This window comes from Corella eumyota, chromosome 6 (assembly GCF_963082875.1).
Source record: "Corella eumyota chromosome 6, kaCorEumy4.1, whole genome shotgun sequence".
NCBI classification, from domain to species: Eukaryota; Metazoa; Chordata; class Ascidiacea; order Phlebobranchia; family Corellidae; genus Corella; species Corella eumyota.
Genome location: NC_137495.1, coordinates 15,477,239 through 15,505,064, shown reverse-complemented (window position 1 = coordinate 15,505,064; position 27,826 = coordinate 15,477,239). Strand labels below are relative to the sequence as shown.

Below are 27,826 nucleotides of genomic sequence, written 5' to 3'. Positions count from 1 at the left end.
ATGGGTATAAAATTTGGGCCTACTGAATAATAAAGGTAAATTTAAATTCGGATGTTATCAATAAACTAGATTTTAAATCTGGAGCTGAATAATGAACTGGATTTTAAATCTGGAGCTGAATAGTAAACTGGAAACTGGTGTCTAACCTCACACCGGCGACTTTTCCTACATAGTTACAAGCATCACTACATTAAGAATTAGCATTAGCGTTAACGGCTGCCAAGCGAACTTCGTTGTTTCTTATTGCCAACTTGATTTCGTTTCTTATTTCCGCATCGCGAACAAATCGTAGCAAAAAGATCAAGAAACCTGAAATAACAGTTTGGTGATTACTTTTGGGAAATTTCTTTATTATCTGTTACGTATCACTTCATGGTAATAGGTTTTTGTTGAAAAGGTGTGCTGTTGGGACATGTATGAAGCTACCTGCAAACGCAGCATTAAAGGGCGAGTAATGTGACATTGGTGCGACTCGAACCCGAAACCTTCTGGCTTTAAGGTTTCGCCATTTGTGATGCGCGGGCAAGTTATCGCGGACAAATATTGGATGCTAATTAGGTCCATATTACGACAATTGAAATGCCGACCGTTGGGTATAGGCTATTTCGATTATTTGAACCAATGTTTTAACGTAATACACTTGAAATATTTATCCTAAATACTAACTGGGATGAAAGTGAAAGTGTTACCGAGCCTAGCTTTGTACTTAAAATATACTGAGCAATAATCTACAATAATTAAATTTACTACACCGAGGTTACAGTTGTTAGTAAACTTAATATAACAATAACCTACCCTGAAGCGAAATGAATACGGCAAATATGATCGCAAACACCAACCCTCCTTTTGTCACACAGAACCCTAATATCCAGGAGATTCCCAAGCTAACAAACAGCGTCAAAGAGAACCAGACATCTCTTGTTCGGTTCTTCCTTACCTTACCCCAACAAAATACATTTAAAAATGTATTAAGTAATGTTTATGTTAACAATTAAAAATTTATGTTGTTAACAATTAAAATAAACTTGTTTTAAAGTATAATTTTTTATTTTACCAGATCAGTTCTGTTTCGTTTCCAGACATACTTGTAGACAATTGCCAAATATAAGATCAAGTTGATACCGATGTAAATAGCAGTAGGAATAATCACAAAGTACATGACATATTCATGTTTTAGCCAGCATCTAAAATGCATATCATATGTATTTAGTGAATAATACTTACACCAGTTACAGTTAATTTGGTTCTGTACTTACACCAAATCTTTTCTCAAATATGTTTCTCTCCCAAAAATAAGAGGCAATGTTATCAAAGCAGGTACAAACCAAGCCCAAACCACTGAACTAACGTACAGCTTTTTGCAATTCAGTTTCACTTTGACGAAGACGGGCTAAAAATAAAACAACATTAAAAATATTTTAAGTAAGTTGCTTTATTTTTAAGGTGGTTGTATTCTGTAGCCTACTTTAAATAAAGTTTCTGCAAATACAAGAGAAGTGGTATGTTAAAAAACTACATTTGAAAGCATCAGCTACTTACAAAGTAAATTGCCATAAACACCATAACTGCTTCTACCACCATCCAACTAAGGCTACTAAGAAGTGAATAGTAAATCAAAATCGAAAATCCCAAGCAACCTTCATCTGATGCTGTTACAATGTCTTGCTCACTTACAATTAAACTTGTGTTCAAGAGTATTAGGGATATGGAAAGATTAATGGAAATAAAAGTGCCACGTCTTTTGCTATTCTGTTTAGGGCCCCTAGAAATAGTATCTAACATTTTATACAGTCTAGATGCTATATATTAACAACAAAGAATTTAACTATGTTCTATTAAGGGAGTCCAGCTATTGCCCGCATAGAATTATGGATCAGCATATAACCATACATATAAAAGTATAGATGGTGTTAGTTCTTTGGTTATAAAAAGTTAGGACAAAGTTTGGGGTTTAAAACAAGCTATACTTATAGTAAAACACTTACTTTAAACAGATGTTGGCTAATATTGCCAGCAAAAGACCAACAATGGAGACACATGATCCAACCAAGCTAATCCTTGAAAGAATTGGGTTTTCGTGTAACATGTCATCAGTGTCAGAGTAATACTGAAATAAACAATGTTTTAATTTCGCATCAAACCTTGCTATATATTTAAAAACGTTGTAATATATACATAGCTTATAAAACGTTTTATTTAAATAGAAAATACCTTGTAAAACACTTACAAATAAAGTAGCAAAGTTGGTTAAATGCTGAAACGAACATTCAATATATTCTAGAGTTTGAGAAATAATTTCTGAGCCCTCCGAAGACCATTCATTGATGTTTTCATCCCAAAATACACATTGGGTTCGATTTTCCATGCCTGCTGTCAAGTTCTATAGAAATAAAACGAGATAAAACATTATTAAAATCTGAAGAACCAAGACAAATATATTGTTATTGTGTTACATATTAAAAACTGTCAATTTATTTAAAAAAATAATAAATTACCTGGTTTAGATCAAATTTCATTAAAACAGGTTCCTTTAAACTCTGATTTCCAATCAATGTTGCAGAAAGGACAACGTGAGAGTTTACTTTTCCATTTAAACTTGGGTTAATGAATAATTTGTTGTTTAACATTGCATAAAAACTCACTCTAACATCTGAAGCAAAATTAATTATTCAATTTGCAAGCTTTTATATATCTAAAATGTCACTAAAATCAGAACTGATACAAACCGGCAAAAAGTTGAATGTACGAGTTTGAACTTAAATTGCCGCGAAATATTTTAACTTGGTCGCTTCTGAAACCTTTTTCTGCAACTAATGAATTCCAAACGACTTCAAAACCAATGGGTTTTGCAGTTTCTAAATAAAAATTGAATAATCTGAATAAAAAGTGCATTTTAAAACCTAAAAACTTCTTCGGATCACTTGTAGCTTTTGTTTTCCAAAATTTAAACCCTAAAAAGAGCTAACTAGAACCGAACTAGAGCTTGTTTGAGAATACAAGGGATCCCAATTTTTTTCTTTTATTTGGTTTATTAAAAGTGTTTAAACTTTTTCTTTAAGATTTTGGTCTAATAACTAAACCTTGGCGATTATTTCCAATATTTTACAATAACTTACAAAAAGATTACGATAAAAATTTATAGAGGCAATTACATGACAAACCTTTTATATTTGGTTGGTAAACAGCTAAGGCAAGGTTGCTTCCAACTTGTTCATATGTTTCCCCTTCTTTGAGTTCAACTTTTTCACCAACCTTGGTCAATGTTTCTAAAATTCTAAAAAATTATATAATATTATATTCGGTTTGTAAATCTTTTTTGATAATGAAAAATAAACGTTATTTTATCAATTAAAGTAATTATTATATAATTAGGACTAATATCTAATATTGATTTTACAAAAGTTTAAACATATTTAGCCTAAAACATTGTATCATAAGTATAATAACCTCTGCGTTATGTTACTTTTGGTAATTTCCTCTTCAGAAATTTCTAACAAGTTGCTTAAAGTCAAAACAACTGAATTTGCCACCTTATTAAAATTAAAAAAGATATAAGCGTTTTAGAATAAATGAACAAGACTGTTATAAGCAGTTACTCCTAACCAAATTAAACAAATATCTTACGTTAGTTGATAAAGATGAAGTGTTCACGATATTCTCCAAAACCCCAACAGCTGACGACACATTTTCTGTTTAAATGTTTTCTGGGTTGGAAGTTAAAACCTGGACATTATTAGCAACTTCTACACGTTGTGATTCATTTGCTATTGACTGGTTTTCAAGATTCTAAAAAAATTTTCTGTAATTTATTTAAGCTGTTTAATAAATCTCTAGTATTATGTACCAAATGAACTTTGTTCAACAAGGGTTATGATCTAAAATACAACAAGTTTACCTCCAAAGATTGATCACAGGATTTAATGTAGACAGGATCTTTCCAATTTCCATTTTCATCACAAAATCCACTTCCATAAGGAATTTCTGCTTAATATAAAATGAAAATAAAACTTAAAGAGATGGTTCGGTCGCAGGGTTTATTTTTCAAATATGTTGGAATTTTTCCAACTTGCCTGGAGATACCAAAATTTTAAAAATTGGTCTAGTAGTTTTCGAGAAATCGGGTTTTGAAGCTAAAAAAATCCAAATAGGGAAAATCCCTACGCACGCGAGTCACGTGACGCACTTACGTCATCGTCGTAAGTTCATATGCTGGCAGACATAGGAAAACAACCCTATTTTGCCCTTTTTTGAGCCGTTTGTCATAGTTTTTTAGAATTTTTTTTTGCACAAAGAAAACTTTGCATAAAAAGCAATGTTTTGCTATATTATTAAGGCTGTTTCTATTTTTAAAGTATTTTTAATTAGTTTGACTGTTTTTGAAAAATTGTAACAAAGCAAGGTTAAGTTGTTAATTTTGCAAGTCTGCCTGTCAGACACGGTTGATATTGGCTTAAAATCACTTGCAAGAAACAGACAGGTTAACTAAGAGTTATTAAAGCAAAGTGACCTGTTAAAACAGTGTTAGTTTGGTCTCAAATAAAACTACTTTAACATTACTAACTTATCCATGGTCAGGTTGTGCAAGTTAGCATATATATATATAGCCTTACTTATAGTATAAACTCTGTGAAAATAACTTGGTTATATTATTACAAGTGTAAAACTCAAACTAATGTTAAGAAAATGCAGCAAAGACTACTTTATATTGGAAAGAGTACAGGTAAAGGTACCTATGTATGATGTACACTGAAATAAAATTTGTTGGAAATTATAGATTAAAAAACCTTTAAGAATATGTCAACCAGACTATGTAGTGTATATGGCTGTGACCACAAGTATGAAAATAACAAGCAACATCAATTTTTTTACTTTCCTAAAAATAATAAATTAAAGACAAAATGGACACAATTTGTCAATCAAAAAAGAAAATGGAAAGGTCCTCTTGCAACAAGTTTTATATGTTTCATTGCAACATTTAAGCGGAGAGTTGGCTACCAGTTGACATTTTCCGCAAGTACACCTGTTAAAAAACAAGTATACTATAGTTGTATTAACATGACTAACTAAAAAAGAAAACTAAAGTACCAACAACTCCAAAAAATAAAATACCAGGAACTTAAGTTGTCTTGATTCCTATTGGAAAATGCAACACTATGTGATTCGACAGGTATGGCTGCTGTTTTTATTTCTTCTTCGGTATAATGTGGCTCAAATTGATATGGTATAACTTCAGTTAATATTATTTCCTCTTCACTGTCGCTTTCGTTTCTTATCATGTTTCTGCTGTAGGTATCAATTACTGCAGTTGTAGATCAAAAAATATTTGAATTTTAGTAAGTTGGATCAATCATAAAGAAAACTGTGTAAAATAGAGAAACATAAGTGTAAAACAAATTGCAATTTCTTTCAGTATATACATTTTGTCAAATTGTGTCTTAACTTGTAATATATATTGATTCGTCTATTTTAGTATAATATAACCAGCACAAATACCAGATAAATTAAGTTATAGACATAACTAACACTGTCTTAACAGGCCACTTTACTTTAATAACTCTTAGTTAACCTGTCTGTTTCTTGCAAGTGTTTTTAAGCCAATATCAACCGTGTCTGACAGGCAGACTTGCAAAATTAACAACATAACCTTGCTTTGTTACAATTTTTCAAAAACAGTCTAACTAATTAAAAATACTTTAAAAATAGAAACAGCCTTAATAATATAGCAAAACATTGCTTTTTATGAAAAGTTTTCTTTGTGCAAAAAAAAATTCTAAAAAACTATGACAAACGGCTCAAAAAAGGGCAAAATAGGGTTGTTTTCCTATGTCTGCCAGCATATAAACTTACGACGATGACGTCAGCGCGTCACGTGACTCGCGTGCGTAGGGATTTTCCCTATTTGGATTTTTTTAGCTTCAAAACCCGATTTCTCGAAAACTACTAGACCAATTTTTTAAATTTTGGTGTCTCCGTGCAAGTTGGAAAAATTCCAACATATTTGAAAAATAAACCCTGCGACCGAACCATCTCTTTAAATTATGTTTATATGCTAAATTTAAATAAGGTCAACTTTAAAAAAATGACTTAAATTTATAAAGGTCTAATTCCCTTACCATTTGGGGTATTTAAAGGACAAGTTTGAATTGTATTTGCGCTGTAACCAGCTAATGTATCAGGAAATGTTAAAACTAGATTTTCTTCTCCATCAACAAAGGTTTGGTTGGATTCTTTACAGATATCTAAAAAGTTGTACTTAAACAAGTTAATGTAACAAATCATTATGCTTATATGAGTTTTATATAATTATTTTTTTAAGTAATAATTTATTAACATTAAAAACTACTATTAACCAAATATTTATAAATTAACTTACTTAATTCACATCCATTAGTAGTTTGTATGTAGTCTGGTTTACAAAAACACAAACAGGTTTCGTCATCATGTACTTCACAAGGTTTAGTACAACTTTCATTTCTGCATAGGTATTCACTATTGCAAAACTCTAAAATAAAATATTTTGTTAAAACATATTATAGTTAAAAAATATAACATATTACAATACTGTTATTTAAAACACAAATAAGAACAGTAGCTAAACATACGTTACAATATTTATATTGTAGTTAAAAGTTATTCTTATTAATCTATGCTATAAAAGTTAAAAACAAATCATTTATGAATGTTATAATAGTAAATAAGTTACGTCTTTGGCAGATATAATTTTTCGTTTTGCCGTTTGGGTCAAAATCATCCCATTCTCCTAACGACGCATATACATTTTTCGTTGTTGCTAGTATTCCAAGATAACCTCTGTTTGGAAAATCAGGTTGACCTCTTCTCCAATTGTCGTAATTCTCATCAGTACCAGCATCATGTTGTGGTATCGGTGTACCATCAAACCATGTCCAGTTATATAGTGAATTAAAACCACTACCACCAAGCCAGTAGGTGTTGCGTGAAAAAGTTCCCCTGTCCCGCTTTCCCATTTCCAAAATTGAGTTACAACGACTTGTTGGGTCGACCTTTCTTTGATCATGAGCAAAGTTCCCCCTATTTCCTGGCATTTTAGTTCAGCTTCAGGGTTGGCAATGAAAGGTGTGTTGTTATAGAAACTGATCTCATACCCACTGTGGATTATCACTGCATCTGCTACATTTGCTAAGTAAAAAATGGCGATTAAAATGTGTTATTTGATTAACCATGGCTTTATTAAAAACAAACTATTTTTCCACAATAAAATTACACACGATTTATAACTTGATATTAAACCTAATGTTAATCTTATAATTAAATCAAAAAATAATATACAAGCCCAAACCATTTTTAAGTTATAACTACAATAATGCAAAAATGTCTTACCTTTACATGATTTAAAAAAACAAATCAAAAGAAATAAACTTAGACAAATATTTTTCCAAATCATTTTTTAACTGTCCTAAAGTTGACATAGAATTAGTTGTTAAAACAAACTTAATAAAAACAATACATTAAGTTGAAAAAGTATCACAATTAATAGTTTATATCGCTCTTTCTCTATCTACATTTATAACAATACTTTTAGTAGCAAGCATATTTATAACTTTTATACATCACTGAAATAACAACATTTAAAAAAACTTTCTTTTTTGAAAATCGACTTAAAAACTTATTCTGATACTTGATTACAATTACTTTCTAATTTACTTTTAGTTTTGAAGTAAAATCTAATTATAATGAAACCTTTTAGTCAATGGTGAAAATTACTTTCAGTTTGTTACAAAATATAATTAATAATAAAACCACGAAGTCTGTTCGTAAAATAAAACTAATTTCTCATTAATAAAAAGAAACTTCATCTAATTAAGGCTATACTTACTTTTAAAAAATAACGAAAATAAGATCCACTTAGATAAAAATGCCAAAGCTAAGTACAAACTAAAACATAAACAACAAATTGTCCTGAAAAATACAAATCAACTGTTATTTAATGACAAAAAATTTTTGTAAATTTGATAACAAAATTTTCAATATAAAATAAAAGCTAAACATGTTTTAATAATACTAACAAGCTCAGTATTCAAAAAAGTTTCCACTAAATAATTTACCTCATTGTAAAAACAACATAAAAACCAACAGACAATAATACCAAAACAAAAATATATTTTAATCAAATAATTAATGAAGAATTTTAGTTTGACAACAATATAAGGGGATTCACCTTGGGGATTTCCCTTGAAGTGTTTATCACAATGTAAATTAATTATTTGATATTAAACAACCACAAATTATACTACCATACACCCATGGGGACCAATGTACCCCCAGTAAGCACCCATAACTTCTAAAAGTGGGTACAGAAAGCCTGATGAAAACCAAACAAGTTTATATAGCAAATCCTGTTTAAAAGTTAAACTATTATAAACAGGTTTCTAAAGTGATATTAAAAGTAAAACTTACTTATATCTAGTGAATAAATCCTGTCTTTAACTTTGTTTTTAACCTAAGACCACTGACCCATGCAGGCACTTTGTTAAGGATGATTCAAAAAACTAAATGAGACTTTTTTGGAAACTGGGATCTAAAAAAGTTAAAATAGTTTAAATATGTTTAAAACATTAACAACATAAACTTGAATCAGATTTCAAATTTTTTAGATACTTTTTTCATTAAGCGACAAAAATGAACAAGGTTGTAACAGAATACATTTTAAAGTAAGCTAAACACAGAAATATTATTAAGTAACTTCAATAAAAGGACAAACTTCTAGTTTTTGCGATGCAGCCTGATCAAGCATTAAATACAAACAGTTTTGCAAGGAGTTAGGGTTTTTTATTTTTAATCTACTCTCTCCACACTCACTAAACACAATATTGTTGGATTATTAATTAATACAAGTTGGATTAATAAGCCAAACAAACAAGCTTTTTAAAAGATATCGACAAAAACAACAGAAAAACTTTCCAAATTTAGTTTACAAGTCATGCATCTAAGATGAAAAATATAAAACTTCTTACATTAGGATCGATAACAGAATGGCATGGAGAGAAGGCCTCGCTTAACAACAATCCACAATGAGCTTCCACTTGTTCAATTTGCTGCTGTGAATACTGGGCACAGGGATGAGGAAGATTGGATGGAACAGGATCACAAGATGAGGAAACTGAAGCTTCTGCGATGTGGAAGTAGTTTCCATATTCGTTTACGTTGGTGAATTCCTAAAATGTAGAAAATATTTTCAATATTTGCGATTTAGTTCAAGTTTTAGTTTTAAGTTATAAGATTTTAGATATTGCTTTAATTTTTACCTTCTCGTTGTTAACAACCAACTCCATCGTAGTTTCCGCACAATCCACACATCTCAGCCTTATAACTTCTAGGTCAATCTTTTAACAGCGATGTTGTCATCCAAAAAAAAGTGTATAGAAAAAAAATAACCTAATACGTACAAGTTCATGTAAAAGGTCTGGTGTGAGAATTCAAGTTATCCTTTCTGCTGCAACGTTTACCGCACTCTGGGCACTGATATGGTTTAGCACCAGAATGCGTTCTCTGATGCCTCTTTAAATAATGGGCATGCTTAAAAGTTTTGTTGCAGCATTGAAATAGCCCAGTCGCCCGGGATTTTTCAATGGGGGGTTGAGGTAACGAGACTATAAGGGACTGGGCTAAAGGATAGAGATACGGGACTTGGGAGTCTGGGGTAATGGATTGGGGTACAGGACTATTATTGAAATAGCCCAGTCGCCCAGGGATTTTCAATGGGGGATTGGGGTACATGACTATGGGGGTCTGGGGTAATGGATTTGGGTACAAGACTATTATTGAAATAGCCCAGTCGCCCAGGGATTTTCAATGGGGGATTGGGGTACATGACTATGGGGGTCTGGGGTAATGGATTTGGGTACAAGACTATGGGAGTCTTGGGTAATGGATTGGTAAACTGGGGTTCGCGACTGAGGGCGGGCTCTAGTGGCGGACGTTGAATAATAGTGTTTAATTGTTGGTGCACTGGGTTAGAGACTGGGGGCAGTGCACTGGGTTAGAGGCTGGGATGCGGGACTGGGGGCGACGCACCAAGTTTGAGGCTGGGGTTCGGAACTGGGGGAAGGCTCTACAGGCGGATGTTGAATAATAGTGTTTAATTGTTGGTGCACAGGGGTTAGAGGCTGGTGTTTGTATAAATTCTCATGTGAGAATTCAAGTTATCCTTTCTGCTGCAACGTTTACCGCACTCTGGGCACTGATATGGTTTAGCACCAGAATGCGTTCTCTGATGCCTCTTTAAATAATGGGCATGCTTAAAAGTTTTGTTGCAGCATTGAAATAGCCCAGTCGCCCGGGGATTTTCAATGGGAGTTTAGGGTACGAGGCTATAGGAAACTGGGATAGAAGACTGGAGTACAGAAATATGAACAACTGGAGTAAAGAACTAAAGTAAGGGACGATGGGGATACTGGGGTAAAAGGCTATGGGGGGGGTAGAAGATTGGGGTACAGAAATATGAACAACTGGAGTAAAGAACTGAGGTAAGGGACGATGGGGATACTGGGGTAAAAGGCTATGGGGGACTGGGGTAGAAGACTGGGGTACAGAAATATGAACAACTGGAGTAAAGAACTGAAGTAAGGGACGATGGGGATACTGGGGTAAAAGGCTATGGGGGGCTGGGGTTGAAGACTGGGGTACAGAAATATGAACAACTGGAGTAAAGAACTGAGGTAAGGGACGATGGGGATACTGGGGTAAAAGGCTATGGGGGGCTGGGGTAAGGGACTATAAGCGAGTGGAGTCTGGGACTATGAAGGACTGGGGTATAAGACTATAAGGAACTGGGGTACAGAACTATGTGGGACTAAGGTAAGGAATTAGAGTACGGGACTATGGGAAACTGGGGTATGTGTACGTGGTAATTGGGTTTGTTGTAGTTGGGTCATGGTGACTGGAGTTCGGGTAATTATTGTATGGGTAAATGTTGTAAGGGTGGCCGATGTATAGGTTTGTTGTAAATGTTGTCATTATAAATATTGTCGTTGTGATTGTTGTCATTGTAATTGTTATATTTGGGTTTATCCTGATCATTAAACATGCATTTTCATCTTTCAATCTTTTTTTTCTTCATTTTTTACATTTTCTTTTCCTTTGTTTTATTCCCTTAAATTTCACAGCCCCACAAAATTAATTTACAAACTGCCCACTAGTGAATAACCTCCCTCAAAAAAAGGGTGAAGATGACCCTGTGGTGGAAAGTGGGGCTTGACTCCGGGGCATGTTAGAAGTAGGTTAGGGGTGCCAACAGGGTGCTCAAAAAGGTGTGGGTGTGCTTGGGGAGGAAGGAAAAGTTGAACTAAGATGGTTCTGAAACAAATAGGTTTTTTAAACTTTTGAAACATATTTTTAAGTTTTTAATACAAAAAATGTTCTGTCTTTTTTATCCTCTGTGTGAAAAGGTTGACTTAACAGCCAGAACATACATTAGTTACACCAACCAAGTCTTCAGTTGACTTGATAACTAAGCTGCTGATTGGGTATTGGCCTCGCCTGGAGAAAAATTGTTCGCGATGGCAACCCCCTTCCGCTTGCCTTCCATTGAAAACTACAGCAATTAATATTAAAAACGTGCAGCTAATAGATCAAAGCCAGTGTATTCCTTATGTAACTTTTCATTGTGCGAAAAAGCTATTTGGTTTAACAGTTGCTAAAAATTTTAAATAGTTTAAGTTGAGTAACTTTCTCCATTTTTTTATGTTTAAAAAAACCTAGAGAAAAATTGTTCGCAATGACAACCCTTTGTTTATTCAGCAGTGGCTAAGTGGGGATCAAACCCAGGACCCCATGTGGTGAAAACAATTGCAATGACCACTACACCAGGTACATAAAATGTGGGCATAAAACTTTTTTGCATAAATATTTAAAAGTTATTAAATCACATTTTATTTATTAAAACTGTACTTTTGCGACTATTTTTCTTGTAAAATGAGATTTGATATAAAAACATTGATCATGGTAGCCTTTTTCCAAAAACAAACTCAACAGTTACGCCATTTTTAAATAAATCCAAGCTTATTATGCATCGTTCAGTCGTTAGTTCAAAAAAACAAGTCGTTTTAAAAACTAAAATTAAACCTTACCTGACAAAAACCCGAATAAATTGTCAGTTTGTTAAATATATAACTCAATAAACAAATTCGTGTTAAACGCAAGCGATCCATAAAAAAAATTAAATACATAAACGCTTGTTGGACAATAAAACTTTAATTAAAAATAAATTTATTTAAAATCATGAAAGAATTCATTTAAAATCCAAAATCATTCACTCGTAACAAGATAAACAAACTGCTTACTTTATCTTCAATAATTAAAATCGACATGCTAAGTTGTACGTCTTAATAATTCAAACTATATCAAATTTTAAAAATAAAAATTAAATTTTTCCAAAAAACCATAGAGTAAAGTGATGTAAGTTTAACATTTTGCCTAAATAAACTGTGCGCAAATGTTGTCTACTGACAGACTGACGTAAATGGTGTAGCACCCTTGAGTAAGGCACTATAAACGGTATAAACTCCTGCTGAGTCAGCACTTAATCAGCAGCATAATTACTGGGCAATTATAATCTATAATATCCCAAACTGTTAAATGCAACTCTAGACTGGGTAACTCTATGTTTGGGTCGCGCAATCGACCTTCACATCGAGGATAAAGATATAAACAAATAGGAAAGTCGCCGTATTTCTAACCCTGCTTTAATTTTATCCTGTTTTCCAACCCTGCTTATGTCAAGTATTTTCATTCTACAAAAACATCTTGATCTTAGATTTAAAAACTTTTTAAAGTTATGGATCTTAGAAAGAGTTTGTTGGACCAATTGCCGTGTGATGATGGAACTAGAAATTATTCTGTCTCTGTTGATAACAAGAAACTGTGCCTGCCAATAAACATCTTTAAAGTTGATGATGCGGCCGACCTAGCTTCAAGAGTTTCGAAATTTCATAAAATTCCTCTCACCGATCAAGATCAATTTTTGTCCAAGTTAAACAACTATATTAGGGAGGAAAAGTTGAAAGTTTCATCAAAATTGTGCAAAACTGGGTTAAATTATCTCAAAGGAAACCCTAATTCAAGTGAATCGATTGCAAAAAAAGTGGCTCAAAAATACAACGAAAAATGGACAAATAAGACGAACAAGGAAACAAAAAATTGCGACTTTTCGAAGTCCTTTCATTATCTTGTCCACTCTCCTGCTATGGAAATCTTGTTAATTCTAGAAAATAAATTCCGGAATATAATCTCTGAGTTAACTTCAACGAGAGAGAAAACTTTGCTAAATATGTCCGAGCAGCATAAACTTGAAATTGATCGTGTCCAAGAAAACTTGGGCTTTGCTTACACTCAGAAGGATGTTGAGAATCTTGTACTTAAACAAGAAGCCGATTTGAGTCGAGCTCACTCGAGTTGGAGTGAAGTTTATTTAACAGTCACCGAAAACCAGAAGAAACAATTTCAAAAAGTTGTTTGTGAATTATGCGAAGAGATGAGAAATAATGACGACCAGTTAGTTAAAAGTGGGGGCGCTTACAACAGGGTTTATGACATTTTGCAGGATGACACACCCAAGTATAAAGTCCCGTTCGGTTTGGTAAATCATCCAACATCGAAGGAATCACCGAACAGCGAGGATAAACCTTCAGTTGTGATGGAAGAAAGTTTTACGATCAACTTGGGAGCTCAGTTGAAAACCATGCACAACATCAGACTTGTTGTGTGCGACATCCTCAACTTTTGTTGTTATTCAAATGCAAGTGAGGCTGAAGCTTTAAGGTTTCAAAATGCGATGACGCTTTATTCCAATTCTCTATCTGCCATTGTTCTGTTGCAAGACATCAACAGCGACAAAAAGTTTTCATCCATTTGTGGCTCGTCAACTGAATGTCATTTCATGTCCTTGGAGCAGCAGTTTGCCAGTATAAATGCCACAAAGCAGTCAAATACCCTGTGTGAAGGTGACTTCTACATTACAACACACAGCAATTTATCCAGTGTTCAAATTGCATTCCATTTAATTTTTGAAGAAAGTAAATTACAAACCATCACATCACGACATCCAGTGGTAAAAAGTCTTAAACACGTCCTCAAGGTGGCGTCGAGTCATGACATCAACACAATCACGTTACCACTCCTGCTCACCAACGTCCTCACCGAAGATATAACTTTCCAGTGGTGTATTAAAAGAGCAGAGCTTGTTATGAAATGTGTAAAGGGATTTATGATGGAGATGTCGACGTGGGATGGAGGAGTATCCCGCAACATCCAGTTTGTGATCCCCCCCGGATGCTCAGAGGAAGTCTTCGATCGCCTCCGATCTAATTTGCCGGAAGTTTTCCGCACAACTTCAGCACGTAATCTTACTCCGGCCCATAAAAAGAAAATTGAAGTTAGAAATTAACACAATTAATTTGTTATTAACTCGTAATTTTATTTATTATGTTCAAAGACCGGCAGCCTGCTGTAGTGGTTGAAACACTTGGCTTCCTTAAGTAAGACACTATAAACTCTTGTTGGGTCATTACTTAATCAGCAGCTTAATTATCGGGAAAATATAATTAATAATATCATAAATTGCTACAGGCAACTCAAGACTGGGTCGAAGTAACTGCAGTTACTCTATGTTTAAGGCCATAAAGTTAATTTTTACATATTGAGGATAAACAAAATATATAAAAAGTTTGTTTAGTAATCTACTTCTGATTTTGATTGGCGTGCAATTCGTAATTTTTTATAATCTCCGAATACAAAATACTTTTATTCATTAACAACAATGGTCTACATTAAAGGCACATTTTTACCATTGTTACAAACAATGTTACCATTGTAATAAAAACAAGTTTAATGGAAAAAATTTAACACTATGAATAAAACAATGGGAGATTTAATATAACAATGGGGTCAAAAATGAAGTCAATGAGAGCAGAATTAAAAAACTATGGGTTTGGGGCATTGTCATGACAACAAGGCATGGGTTTGGGGCATTGTCATGACAACAGAGCAGAATTAAAACAATGGGTTTGGGGCATTGTCATGACAACAGAGCAGAAATAAAACAATGGGTTGTGGGCATTGTCATGACAACAAGGCATGGGTTTGGGTTTATTAAAACAACTGTGCCATCGTTATTCAATGTGAAAAAGTCACTTGACTGAAAGAAGGAATAAAAACACTTAAAAGATAAAAACTTTAAACAGTGTAATTAACAATGTACAATTGATTAAACAATAGACTTTTATGATGTCATAATTAGCATTGCTTAAATTTAAAAACTGCAAGTCAACTGATTTTGCTGAGTCAGCACCAAATAATTCAATAAGATGACTTCACGAAAATAATTTGATAATTAAATATAGCTCCAACTAGTGGCCAATTATTTGTTAATCTCTTCACGAATAGCTGCAATATTTAAAAGTTTTTTGTCATTAAATTTTCAGATTTATCTGTCTTTACTCTAAATTTAACCCAATAAAAGTATTTACCCCAAACTACAGTGTTCACCCAAAGTATTTACCCCAAACTACAGTGTTTACCCAAAGTATTTACCCCAAACTACAGTGTTCACCCAAAGTATTTACCCCAAACTACAGTGTTTACCCAAAGTATTTACCCCAAGTTACATTGTTTACCCCAAAGTTTACCCAAAGTATTTACCCCAAGTTACAGTGTTTACCCAAAGTATTTACCCCAAGTTACAGTGTTCACCCAAAGTATTTACCCCAAACTACAGTGTTCACCCAAAGTATTTACCCCAAACTACAGTGTTCACCCAAAGTATTTACCCCAAACTACAGTGTTTACCCAAAGTATTTACCCCAAGTTACATTGTTTACCCCAAAGTTTACCCAAAGTATTTACCCCAAGTTACAGTGTTTACCCAAAGTATTTACCCCAAGTTACATTGTTTACCCAAAGTATTTACCCCAAGTTACAGTGTTCACCCAAAGTATTTACCCCAAACTACAGTGTTTACCCAAAGTATTTACCCCAAGTTACAGTGTTCACCCAAAGTATTTACCCCAAGTTACATTGTTTACCCAAAGTATTTACCCCAAGTTACATTGTTTACCCAAAGTATTTACCCCAAGTTACAGTGTTTACCCAAAGTATTTACCCCAAGTTACAGTGTTTACCCAAAGTATTTACCCCAAGTTACAGAGTTTACCCAAAGTATTTACCCCAAGTTACAGTGCTTACCCCAAGTTACAGTGTTTACCCAAAGTATTTACCCCAAGTTACAGTGTTTACCCAAAGTATTTACCCTAAGTTACAGTGTTTACTCAAAGTGTTTACCCAAAGTATTTACCCCAAGTTACAGTGTTTACCCAAAGTATTTACCCAAGTTACAGTGTTTACCCAAGTTACAGTGTTTACCCAAAGTATTTACCCCAAGTTACAGTGTTCACCCAAAGTATTTACCCCAAGTTACATTGTTTACCCAAAGTATTTACCCTAAGTAAATAGGGTAATCTTTAAAATTTAAAAGAAGTATTTACCCCAAGTTACAGTGTTTACCCAAAGTATTTACCCCAAGTTACAGTGTTTACCCAAAGTATTTACCCCAAGTTACAGTGTTTACACAAAGTATTTACCCCAAGTTACAGTGTTTACACAAAGTATTTACCCAAGTTACAGTGTTTACCCAAAGTATTTACCCCAAGTTACAGTGTTTACCCAAAGTATTTACCCCAAGTTACAGTGTTTACCCCAAGTTACAGTGTTTACCCAAAGTATTTACCCAAGTTACAGTGTTTACCCAAAGTATTTACCCCAAGTTACAGTGTTTACCCAAAGTATTTACCCCAAGTTACAGTGTTTACCCAAAGTATTTACCCCAAGTTACAGTGTTCACCCAAAGTATTTACCCCAAGTTACATTGTTTACCCAAAGTATTTACCCCAAGTTACATTGTTTACCCAAAGTATTTACCCTAAGTAAATAGGGTAATCTTTAAAATTTAAAAGAAGTATTTACCCCAAGTTACAGTGTTTACCCAAAGTATTTACCCCAAGTTACAGTGTTTACCCAAAGTATTTACCCCAAGTTACAGTGTTTACCCAAAGTATTTACCCCAAGTTACAGTGTTTACACAAAGTATTTACCCCAAGTTACAGTGTTTACACAAAGTATTTACCCAAGTTACAGTGTTTACCCAAAGTATTTACCCCAAGTTACAGTGTTTACCCAAAGTATTTACCCCAAGTTACAGTGTTTACCCAAAGTATTTACCCCAAGTTACAGTGTTTACCCAAAGTATTTACCCAAGTTACAGTGTTTACCCAAAGTATTTACCCCAAGTTACAGTGTTTACCCAAAGTATTTACCCCAAGTTACAGTGTTTACCCAAAGTATTTACCCCAAGCTACAGTGTTTACCCAAAGTATTTACCCCAAGTTACAGTGTTTACCCAAAGTATTTACCCCAAGTTACAGTGTTCACCCAAAGTATTTACCCCAAGTTACAGTGTTTACCCAAAGTATTTACCCCAAGTTACAGTGTTTACCCAAAGTATTTACCTTTAATTATTTCTTCCTTAATTTTCTGCATTTCTGATTTCATTTCCGTAAGAATTTCCTAAAAAATTTATTTATTTTGTAAGAAAGCACGACTTCAACCAGTTTGGGACAGTGGGAATCAAACCCAGGATCTCAGGTCTAATTATAAGATGTTACAACTATCAAACCTGTTTTAGTTGTTCTAGATCTCCATTTGTTGAATTATTTGTCGACTTTTTGGGACCGGGCGCTCTACAAAAAGTTTTTATTTTCCAAGTTAAAAATCATATAAAATTAAATAAATAAATAATCGAAAAATTTTCTTCGTGCAAATTTTGTCATTGACATAAACAGATAAAGATTATTTGGGTTATTATTGAAAAATTAAAGTTATAGAATCTAAAAATGATTAAAAATAAAAAAATATTAATTTGTAATGTTAGCCACCCAAGCCTAATTTGCCACCCCATTCTGATTCAAACTTAAATTTGAACCAAAAACTTACGCAATAAACGACTTTCGCTGACTGGAAGGAGTACTAGAACTAATCACACAAAATAATTAAGATTATGTTGTTTTAATTTAACTGATGTTTATATAAAACTTACGTGGAATTGGTGGCGTTATTTTTCTGCCACGGCCGCTTTGTTTCACCTCCTCCTGGAAATATTGAAAAAGAATTTTAATAAATACAACCTGCTAATGTTTTACTGATTATAAAAAATTAAACCAAGTATCCTAGATCACAGGTATAAAACCTGAGATCTAGGGTTTGATTCCCACTGCTGGCATGTTGTATCTTTAAGTAAGACTTAAGATCCTGGGATTAATTCCCACTGCTGGCATTTACTAGATTTTCAAATTAATTAAAATATATTTTTAAAAAATACTCCACCTTGTGGAGCTGGTTTAGCTGCAACATTTTGGACTGGTTTAGGGGAAGCACCTCCACTGTCCTAAAATATTTAATTTTGTTTTAAAATTCTCAAACTATCGAGATATAAAAATTAAATTTTAGTTTTCTTACCCCTCCCCCATCAGCAGCCGCCTTTCTTAATCTCCTGAATTAAACAAAAAATAAAGAAATGAGAAAAGGTTTTTAGAATTTTGGGACAAAAAAAAAAAAAACATTTTTTAAAAGGAAGTAAAATAATTAAGTAAATGGAATAATTTTGTGGGATCGAGTTGGACTTTAAACTTAATATAAACTTACATTTTCTTTTGAAGCTCGCCCATTAAATCCATTCCTCCACCACCGCTGCTAGGTGGCGGCGCTGAGCTCTCTTCAACAGGCTAAAAATTATAAAGTTCGATAGTTTAGTATACCGGTCATGGATTATAATTTTTTTGCCCTTGACTGTTTACAAATTGTAACCCAAAGTTGTCAAACCAGGCTTGTAACCCAATTGTTTAAAACGAGGCTTGTAACCCAAAGTTGTCAAACCAGGCTTGTAACCCAATTGTTTAAAACGAGGATTGTAACCCAAAGTTGTCAAACCAGGCTTGTAACCCAATTGTTTAAAACGAGGCTTGTAACCCAAAGTTGTCAAACCAGGCTTGTAACCCAATTGTTTAAAACGAGGCTTGTAACCCAAAGTTGTCAAACCAGGCTTGTAACCCAATTGTTTAAAACCAGGCTTGTAACCCAAAGTTGTCAAACAAGGCTTGTAACCCAAAGTTGTAAAACGAGGCTTGTAGCCCAAAGTTGTCAAACCAGGCTTGTAACCCAAAGTTGTCAAACCAGGTTTGTAACCCAAATTTGTCAAACCAGGCTTGTAACCCAAAGTTGTAAAACCAGGCTTGTAACCCAAAGTTGTAAAACCAGGCTTGTAACCCAAAGTTGCAAAACCAGGCTTGTAACCCAAATGTTTAAAACGAGGCTTGTAACCCAGATTGTAAAACCAGGCTTGTAACCCAGATTGTAAAACCAGGCTTGTAACCCAAAGTTGTCAAACAAGGCTTGTAACCCAAATTGTAAAACCAGGCTTGTAACCCAGATTGTAAAACCAGGCTTGTAACCCAAAGTTGTCAAACAAGGCTTGTAAACCAAAGTTGTAAAACCAGGCTTGTAACCCAATTGTTTAAAACAAGGCTTGTAACCCAAAGTTGTAAAACCAGGCTTGTAACCCAAAGTTGTCAAACAAGGCTTGTAACCTATTTGTTTAGGAACTTACCGCTGCTTTTTTTAGTTTTGCTCCGGCAAGTGCAGAGGCCAATGATGCTCCAGCGGGTGGCGCTGCTATTGAGGGTGCAGATAAACTGGGGGGAGGTGGGATGCCCCCTCCGCCTAAACTGGGTGGTGGTGGGACTCCCCCTGACATAGGAGGGGGTGGGGGAATTCCCCCAGACATTGATGGAGGTGGGGGGACTAAAAAAAGAAATTAATTATTTTGTTGACAACTTAAAAACAAAAAACTTACTTCCTCCAGTTGGTGGTTGTGCCTTTTTCTCTTGTTCTTGTCTCTCTCTCTCCTTTCTTTCTCTTTCTTGTCGTTGTTCTCTCTCCTGCCTTTCTCTCTCTTGCCTTTCATTTTCAATTCTCTCTTCTTCCCGTCTGTAACAAGTAACATTTGTAAAAATAACAACAAAAATACCCAGTTTGAGTGCCTTAACCCTGTTTAACTTGAGACTGGGTTGGGGTAATGTCGTGAGGTCAATAATATTTTAAACCCGTTCAACTTAAGACTGGGTTGGGGTAATATTGTGAGGTCAATAATATTTTAACCCGGTTTAACTTAAGACTGGGTTGGGGTAATGTCGTGAGGTTAATAATATGTTAACCCCGTTCAACTTAAGACTGGGTTGGGGTAATGTCGTGAGGTCAATAATATTTTAAACCCGTTCAACTTAAGACTGGGTTGGGGTAATATCATAAAGTCAATAAAAAAAAACAAAAAAAATGTTACCGTTTAGCATCAATGTCAGCTTGCGACGGCCCCCTCTGAATTTGCTGTTGCTGTCCACCTTAAAAATTTTAACATTAGTTAAACCATGAAAAACTACAAAAACGAAAACCCAACTCGACGTTTGCCGTAATTTTAATAAAGAAAGAGAAAAAACATGAAAAGCTGAAAAACGAAATTTCAGAAAGGAAGTTAAAATATTACCAAAGTTTGAGGTATGAGTTGAGTTATTATTTGAGTCATAGGGTTGAATAAGTTTGACTCGAGCTCGAATTTCACTCAAAAAATCAACTTTGAGTGAACTTGGATCACTGTTAGTTTGACTCAAGTCGGAAAGTGAGGAACATCTTGTCCGTAATTTTGTCTTCTGTGATGTCATAGTTGGTTGTGATGTCATAGTTGGTTGTGATGTCATAGGTGGTTGTGATGTCATAGTTGGTTGTGATGTCATAGTTGGTTGTGATGTCATCTTGGACAAAGGGGGTTTGGGAGACGAACATCTTGAGTTTGGCAACGAGGAACTTTCAAGCAATTTGTTTATTCTAGAACACCTTAACTTAAACCAGTTAGGAGGAATGGGGTCACTTGAGGTAAAGGGGTCACCTGAGGTAAAGGGGTCACTTGAGGTCATGTGGTCATTAAAGGTCAATTCAGAAGACCTAGCGCAGGGTAGAGAGTACTTCCTTTGTCTTAAGTTTTTAAGTTCTGACATCGCATCAACAGAGTTAAAACTGGGGGGCAACTTCACCCTCCCAATCTTTCTCTGAGGGGGGGTTTTTATCGGGGAGGTTTTTCTACAGTTTTCATAATCCGAGTCACAATCAGAAAAACTTGGAAAAGATTTTTCATGTGATGTCGTTTGAGGTAACTTTGATGTAATAATTGATGACTGTGATGTCATAAGAGGTGGCTGTGATGTCATAATTGATGACTGTGATGTCATAAGAGGTGGCTGTGATGTCATAATTGGTGACTGTGATGTCATAAGAGGTGGCTGTGATGTCATAATTGGTGACTGTGATGTCATAATTGCAAAAAAAGGATTCTCAACAGTAGAAAAAGATCTTTTAGATTTTTCAGAAGTTAGCAAACGTTTGTTTAAAGTTAGCGAACGTTGGTCATGGTCGGGCGAGTAAGAAAGATTAAGAGAATCACATAGTGGCGATAAAGAGCAATCTTTTTTTGTGGAAGCTAAATAAGAAAAGGGTTCAAAGAAAGAAAGTTTTAGAAAAGATAAATTTAAGAAAGATTTTTACAAGAAAAAGTAGAACCCACACAAAATAATATTCGCCGTCGATTTTTTTGATTTTCGCGACATCATTTTAACAAATAACAAAATCTAAAAATTTCATGAATTTAAAAACATTTCTAGATGTTTTACTAAACTTAAAAATAAATATAGAAGCGTTTTTAAATATTTGGAATTTAATAAAATAGATAAAAGTTTGATACAGTTTAAGCACCTGCCAGGTCATATAAATATAACCTAACCCCAGTCACGAAACTTAAATATTATTTAAATATAAAGTTGACCAAATCAGTTAAATTAAAAGACTTTCATAAATCTTGATTATAAATGTTTACTACTTAACAGTTCTTTGAAATATATACTCTAACTCTATATTTACTTTATTCAATGTCAAATTTACTTCTCCCTAAATTTTAACTTTACAGATCATTCAAATATTTTCTGCCTAACTATAACTACCTGGCTGAAATAGGTTATGATGTTTTATGGTTCTAATTCTCACATCTCATTACCATTACAGTTCTAATACTTTAGAAAACTCCATATTTAACAAAAAAATTCAAATAATTTAAAATTTTTAAAAACTTTTTCGTAAAAATAAATTTTATATTTTAAAATTAACAAAATAAAAACTCAATTTACCTTGATTTTTGGCAAACCAATATTTTTTTCCCATTTTAATAAAAATTGTTTAAAACTAGAAACAAATTAATCCAACAAACAACTTCTGTGTTTTATAAGCCATGAGAAACACCCACCCATTTATAACAGCTTGCTTAATTGTTATTATTAACATTCAACTAAAGCAACCGAAATATTAAAAATAAAAACATTTTGAGTAATACCAAAACATTAAATATATTAATCACAAAAATGTTGTAATTTAAATAAATAAATATTTAAAAATGGGCTCTAACCAAAAATAAAATAACTAGAATTAAGTAAAACAAGGAAAAAATAAAATTTTAAAGGCAGGACAATTAAAAATAACCAATGTTGAGTTAGATTTATCAATAAACAATCTTGCTTTCTTTTAATATTTTTACTGTTTATCTAAATTAAAAGTCAGCTAAAATCTAAAATCATTTTCCTATCTTGCTATCCTTACTACAATGAACACAAGAAATAAACTAAACTAAAAACCAAAAGTAGTTTTCCTGTTGGAATCATTAACAAATTAAAAACTCATTCTCACTTCATTATTAAAACTCATTAAATGTTCTCTCAACACTTCTAATCTGCAGCTTAAAAGACATTGGATTTATTAATAAGCAGCAGACAAAAAAAAATAAAATTAGGGTTTAAATTATTTTTACTGAGAGCCCCTTAGTCAAAAATACTGAGAGCCCCTTAGTCAAAAATACTTAGAGCTCCTTAGTTAAAAATACTGAGAGCCCCTTAGTCAAAAATACTGATTGCCCCTTAGTTAAAAATACTGAGAGCCCCTTAGTCAAAAATACTGAGAGCCCCTTAGTTAAAAATACTGAGAGCCCCTTAGTCAAAAATACTGATTGCCTCTTAGTTAAAAATACTGAGAGCCCCTTAGTCAAGAATACTGAGAGCCCCTTAGTCAAAAATACTAAGAGCCCCTTAGTCAAAAATACTGAGAGCCCCTTAGTCAAAAATACTGAGAGCCCCTTAGTCAAAAATACTGAGAGCCCCTTAGTCAAAAATACTAAGAGCCCCTTAGTCAAAAATACTAAGAGCCCCTTAGTCAAAAATACTGAGAGCCCCTTAGTCAAAAATACTAAGAGCCCCTTAGTCAAAAATACTGAGAGCCCCTTAGTCAAAAATACTGAGAGCCCCTTAGTCAAAAATACTAAGAGCCCCTTAGTCAAAAATACTGAGAGCCCCTTAGTCAAAAATACTAAGAGCCCCTTAGTCAAAAATACTGATTGCCCCTTAGTTAAAAATACTGAGAGCCCCTTAGTCAAAAATACTGAGAGCCCTTTAGTTAAAAATACTGAGCGCCACTTAGTCAAAAATACTGAGAGCCCCTTAGTTAACAATCCTGATAGCCCCTTAATTAAAAATACTGAGAGCCCCTTAGTCAAAAATACTGAGAGCCCCTTAGTCAAAAATACTGAGAGCCCCTTAGTCAAAAATACTGAGAGCCCCTTAGTCAAAAATACTGAGAGCCCCTTAATTAAAAATACTGAGAGCCCCTTAGTCAAAAATACTGAGAGCCCCTTAGTCAAAAAATACTGAAAGCCCCTTAGTCAAAAATACTGAGAGCCCCTTAGTTAAAAATACTGATAGCCCCTTAATTAAAAATACTGAGAGCCCTTAGTCAAAAAATACTGAAAGCCCCTTAGTCAAAAACACTGAGAGCCCCTTAGTTAAAAATACTGATAGCCCCTTAATTAAAAATACTGAGATCCCCTTAGTAAAAAATACTGAGAGCCCCTTAATTAAAAATACTAATTGCCCCTTAGTCAAAAATAGTGAGAGCACCTTAGTCAAAAATAGTGACCCCTCCTTAGCAAAAAAGTACTGAATGCCCCTTGGGTAAAAATAGTGACCCCTCCTTAGCAAAAAAAAACAGAGCTCCCTCAACAAGAAAGTAAGAAGCGCCCCTTTAGTTAAAATACTGACCTCTCTTTAACAAGATAGTATTTGGCGCCTCTAAGTTTAAAGACAGACCACCCCTTTGTAATAAATACTAACTTTCTCTAACAAAAAAGTAAGAAGTGCCCCATGGTTAAAAATACTGACCTCCCCTTAGTTAATATTGACCTTTTTTTTAGCAAGAAAGTAAGAAGCGCCCCTTAGTTATAAATACTGACATTTCCTTAGCAAGAAAAGATTAAGCGTCCCTTAGTTAAATATACTAAAATCTCCTCAACAAGAAAGTACGGAGCGCCCCTTAATTAAAAATACTGACCTCCCCTAAGTATTTCCAAAGCTTCTTCCATAGTGTTTGCAAAAGTGTTTGCTTCGTCGGGGGAGGGGAAGTTCAGTCCATACACGGTTCCAACTTCATCCCTCCACTGGTGGAAAGTTTTTGTTGCTCGATTGTATTTCAGTTGAGGGCGGATGTTGCAGTTTATTACAACCTAGCACAAATATTAACAAAATCATATTCTTAATTCAATCTTATTTTGAATTTATTTATCCTGGATGTGAGTAGGTCGACTTCACTTAATATAAAGTAGCATTTGTAACTTCAACTCGGTCTCAAGTTGCCTTTGCCAGTTTGGGATATTATATGGATTATAATAGCCCGATAATTAAGCTGCTGATTAAGTGCTGGCTCAACAGGAGTTTATACCGTTTATAGCACTTCACTTAAGGGCGCTACACAATGGAAGTTGTAGTAATAGAACCCAGGACCTCATGTGGTGTAGTACGTGTTTTCACACCCTAACCCAGAATCAAACACCAACTCTAACCACCACAAAAAAAAGCTTTTACAACAAAATAGGGATACAGCAAATATAAAAACAAAAGCTGACCTCTCTTTCTTTGATGATCCTTCCAACCACCCTGAAGGTGTTTGTGTCCAAATTCCTGTACACACAAACTTCAGCGAGGGACGCCACTTTACCAGCCTGTCTCCAGCGCTTCTCACGATCATCGTAGATCATCACACTTGCGCTACACGGGTTGCTCATGCCACGTTCGTTACTGAAACATATATTAATCATAACCCCTGTTTTGTGTTGCTATAGTGCTAGATTTTAAATTTTGACGAAAGTAGAAATCTTTTTTAAATTTTTTCCCCTTTAGAGTGTTCGATTAAATATTTTTTAATTAAGGAAACGTTTTTCAAACAAAAACAAAAATGAATTTAATCCGACATTCAATGTTTATAAAAAAAACAGATGTGGAATATCTGACATTAAAAAATAGTTTAAGTTTACAAATTTAGTTTCGTATTATAGTTAAACACTGGAGTTTAACAATGGATAATTTCTCGTAAATATTTAAACTTGTAAAATCTTATTAAAATTAATATTATAACTTATAAATCTAGCAATAAAACATTGATACTTTTATTACAGGCTTTATGTTAAACAATTAAAATCTCCATCTTGTTTTTTATTAAAAATATGAAACAAAACTTTGATTTTAATAAAGATTATAATAAATAACATCACATTAAACCAATATACCCAAAAAAGACAAAAAGTTTATTTAATTTTTTTTATCATTTTTTAAGATTAAAAAGTTTTTTTTTTTTAAGATTAAAAAGGTGTTTTTTTTAATCAGCTGGTTATCTTAAAAATCTGTTTTCTCGTTAAATGGTTTTTACAGTTGGCAGCATGTGATTTATCATTATTTCGAAAAACAATAAATTTAAGAATTACCTCATTTTGAATTTCTTATTTCAACAAAGTTCTCCAGAATTTTTCTTGATTTTAGTTTGTTATTTGACAAGAAATAGCAGCACATATAAATATTAAATAAATTCTCTGAAAAAATAAAGTTTTTATATCAGTTAAAATATCCTAAATCTTTAGATTAAAAAATAAAATTATTTAATTAACTTTTTGTATTATTAAAATTACCTGATAATTAAACGTTAATTGTTTTTTAAAGTTTTACAGTTAATTTTAATAAAGCTATCATAAAAGCAGTGGGAATTGAACCAAGTACCTCATGTAGTGAAGCTTAAATGTTCAAATCACTTTCACAAATCAACTAAATCTCATTAGATTTACTAAAACACAAAATCTTCGATTTTAACGGTTAACAACAATTTGCGAGACAACAAAAAAATGTGAAATAAAATTAAATAAATAAAGTTTTGTTTCTAAATAAGTTACCGAAACAATTTGAACTCCATGTATATGCCATACAACAAATCAAGGTTGTACTTAAATATGAATAAGTTAATTAATTTTTTGAGAAAATTTATCTTCCAAGTGAACTTAAATATTCGTTATCAGACCTATAACCTTTTGGTAAAATGTGTTTATATCTGGCCGCGAATTTAAAGCATTTTGTCAGTTTTTTAAACAACTGTTCGTTTAGTTAAAACATCAACTAAAATAAAAACCAATTTTTAAAAAGTTTGTTTTTTAAATTTGTTTTAATTAAATTTTAACAGTAACAGTTATTCATAACTTTCGTTCCATTTCGTTTAATTTACCTAATCAATGTTAATTTATCGTACATAAATTTATAGTCTAGGCTTGCACGTGTGATATATGTTAGCGTGTTTTAGGCGTCAGTACTGCATGTGCACATTTTTTTAAGAAACCAGGCGTGCAAAACGCTAATTCCAAGCGTGCATTTTTTAATGAAAAAAATCTCGTGCGTGCACGCTGCCCTACTTTCCAGACTGGAAAAAGGCAGAAGGCAAGAAGGGCATGAATATAAACCAAAACCTATTGTATTAGTAACGCATAATTAGAAAAATTTCTAATAAAAAATTCTGTTACACTTTGATCATATTTAGTTACAACTCTTATTGACTGATCTTTTAAATAAGATTTTAACACAAAACCTTCAAAAAAAAACAACAAACAGACTAAAGTAAAAACTTTTTAGTGTTTTATTAGTTTGTTCAAAAAACGAAAAACTACCTGCCTGTCTGTTTGTCTGTCCGAATGTCTATCTGAAAAGGCAAACTAACCTAATTTCCGTCTGTCTGTCCGTAATTTAAAACCATTTTTTTATCATTTTGACAAACAGGCAGACAGAAAAATAGACAAAAAGTTACAAAACAAACAAAAAATTTAAAAGCAAAATTAAATTAATTCAATATTTCATAAAAAGATTAACTTTTAAAACTTTTGTATTTAATTATTTAATTTAATAAATTTCAATAAAATGAAATTAAATTTTGAGTTTCGATTTCTAAAAATATCTTTCTCTTAATGACGAGTAAAGTTGGTGACGTATTTGTGCCCATCACAAACCCCAATAATAAATAAGCCAACGCCCATCGACATTTAATTTGTTTTTTATTATAAAATATAAATAAAAAGGTATTCCTAAATCTATTAAAAATTTTAAGGTTGTATTTTTATAAATAATAAAAAGTTTTTATTAAAACAAAATAAAGTTAAAGTTTAAGCAAATATGGAAAACTGAGAAGTAACGCATCATTGACTACATTTTAAGTTTATCCCCAACCTAAATTTATTAACAAAATTTATTTATTTAAGCTATCATATTTTTATATTTGTTTTTTTGCACCCAATAAAAGT

At 33.1% G+C, this 27,826-nt stretch overlaps 2 protein-coding genes and 1 long non-coding RNA gene across 4 annotated transcripts; 1 reads left to right on the top strand and 2 right to left on the bottom strand.

Moving 5' to 3' along the window:
* Nucleotides 1-8,509: 8,509 nt before the first annotated feature.
* On the bottom strand, nt 8,510-9,433 carry LOC145755976 (uncharacterized). Its single transcript, XR_014284229.1, has 3 exons — nt 9,285-9,433; nt 8,994-9,194; nt 8,510-8,557 (listed from the first exon to the last, which is right to left on the bottom strand). It is a non-coding gene; the product is annotated as an uncharacterized LOC145755976 (long non-coding RNA).
* Nucleotides 9,434-13,077: 3,644 nt separating this feature from the next.
* LOC145755043 (FERRY endosomal RAB5 effector complex subunit 3-like) lies at nt 13,078-14,939 on the top strand. Its single transcript, XM_082571242.1, has one exon. It carries the CDS (start codon nt 13,223-13,225, stop codon nt 14,420-14,422), a length of 1,200 nt encoding a protein of 399 aa, XP_082427368.1. The 5' UTR covers nt 13,078-13,222; the 3' UTR covers nt 14,423-14,939.
* On the bottom strand, nt 14,682-26,480 carry LOC145755044 (uncharacterized). Of its 2 annotated transcripts, XM_082571243.1 has the most exons (15): nt 26,268-26,480; nt 25,979-26,083; nt 25,124-25,295; nt 24,553-24,724; nt 20,423-20,480; nt 19,937-20,070; nt 19,691-19,884; nt 18,730-18,809; nt 18,544-18,577; nt 18,412-18,472; nt 18,125-18,176; nt 18,022-18,060; nt 17,705-17,768; nt 17,538-17,595; nt 14,682-15,420 (listed from the first exon to the last, which is right to left on the bottom strand). In XM_082571243.1, the coding sequence occupies exons 2-15, from the start codon at nt 25,981-25,983 to the stop codon at nt 15,395-15,397; spliced, it is 1,149 nt and encodes a 382-aa protein (XP_082427369.1). In that variant the 5' UTR covers nt 25,984-26,083; nt 26,268-26,480; the 3' UTR covers nt 14,682-15,394. The 2 variants fall into 2 exon arrangements, with proteins under 2 accessions (XP_082427369.1, XP_082427370.1); XM_082571244.1 differs by lacking the exon at nt 18,022-18,060 and having other exon boundaries at nt 26,268-26,476.
* Nucleotides 26,481-27,826: the final 1,346 nt, after the last annotated feature.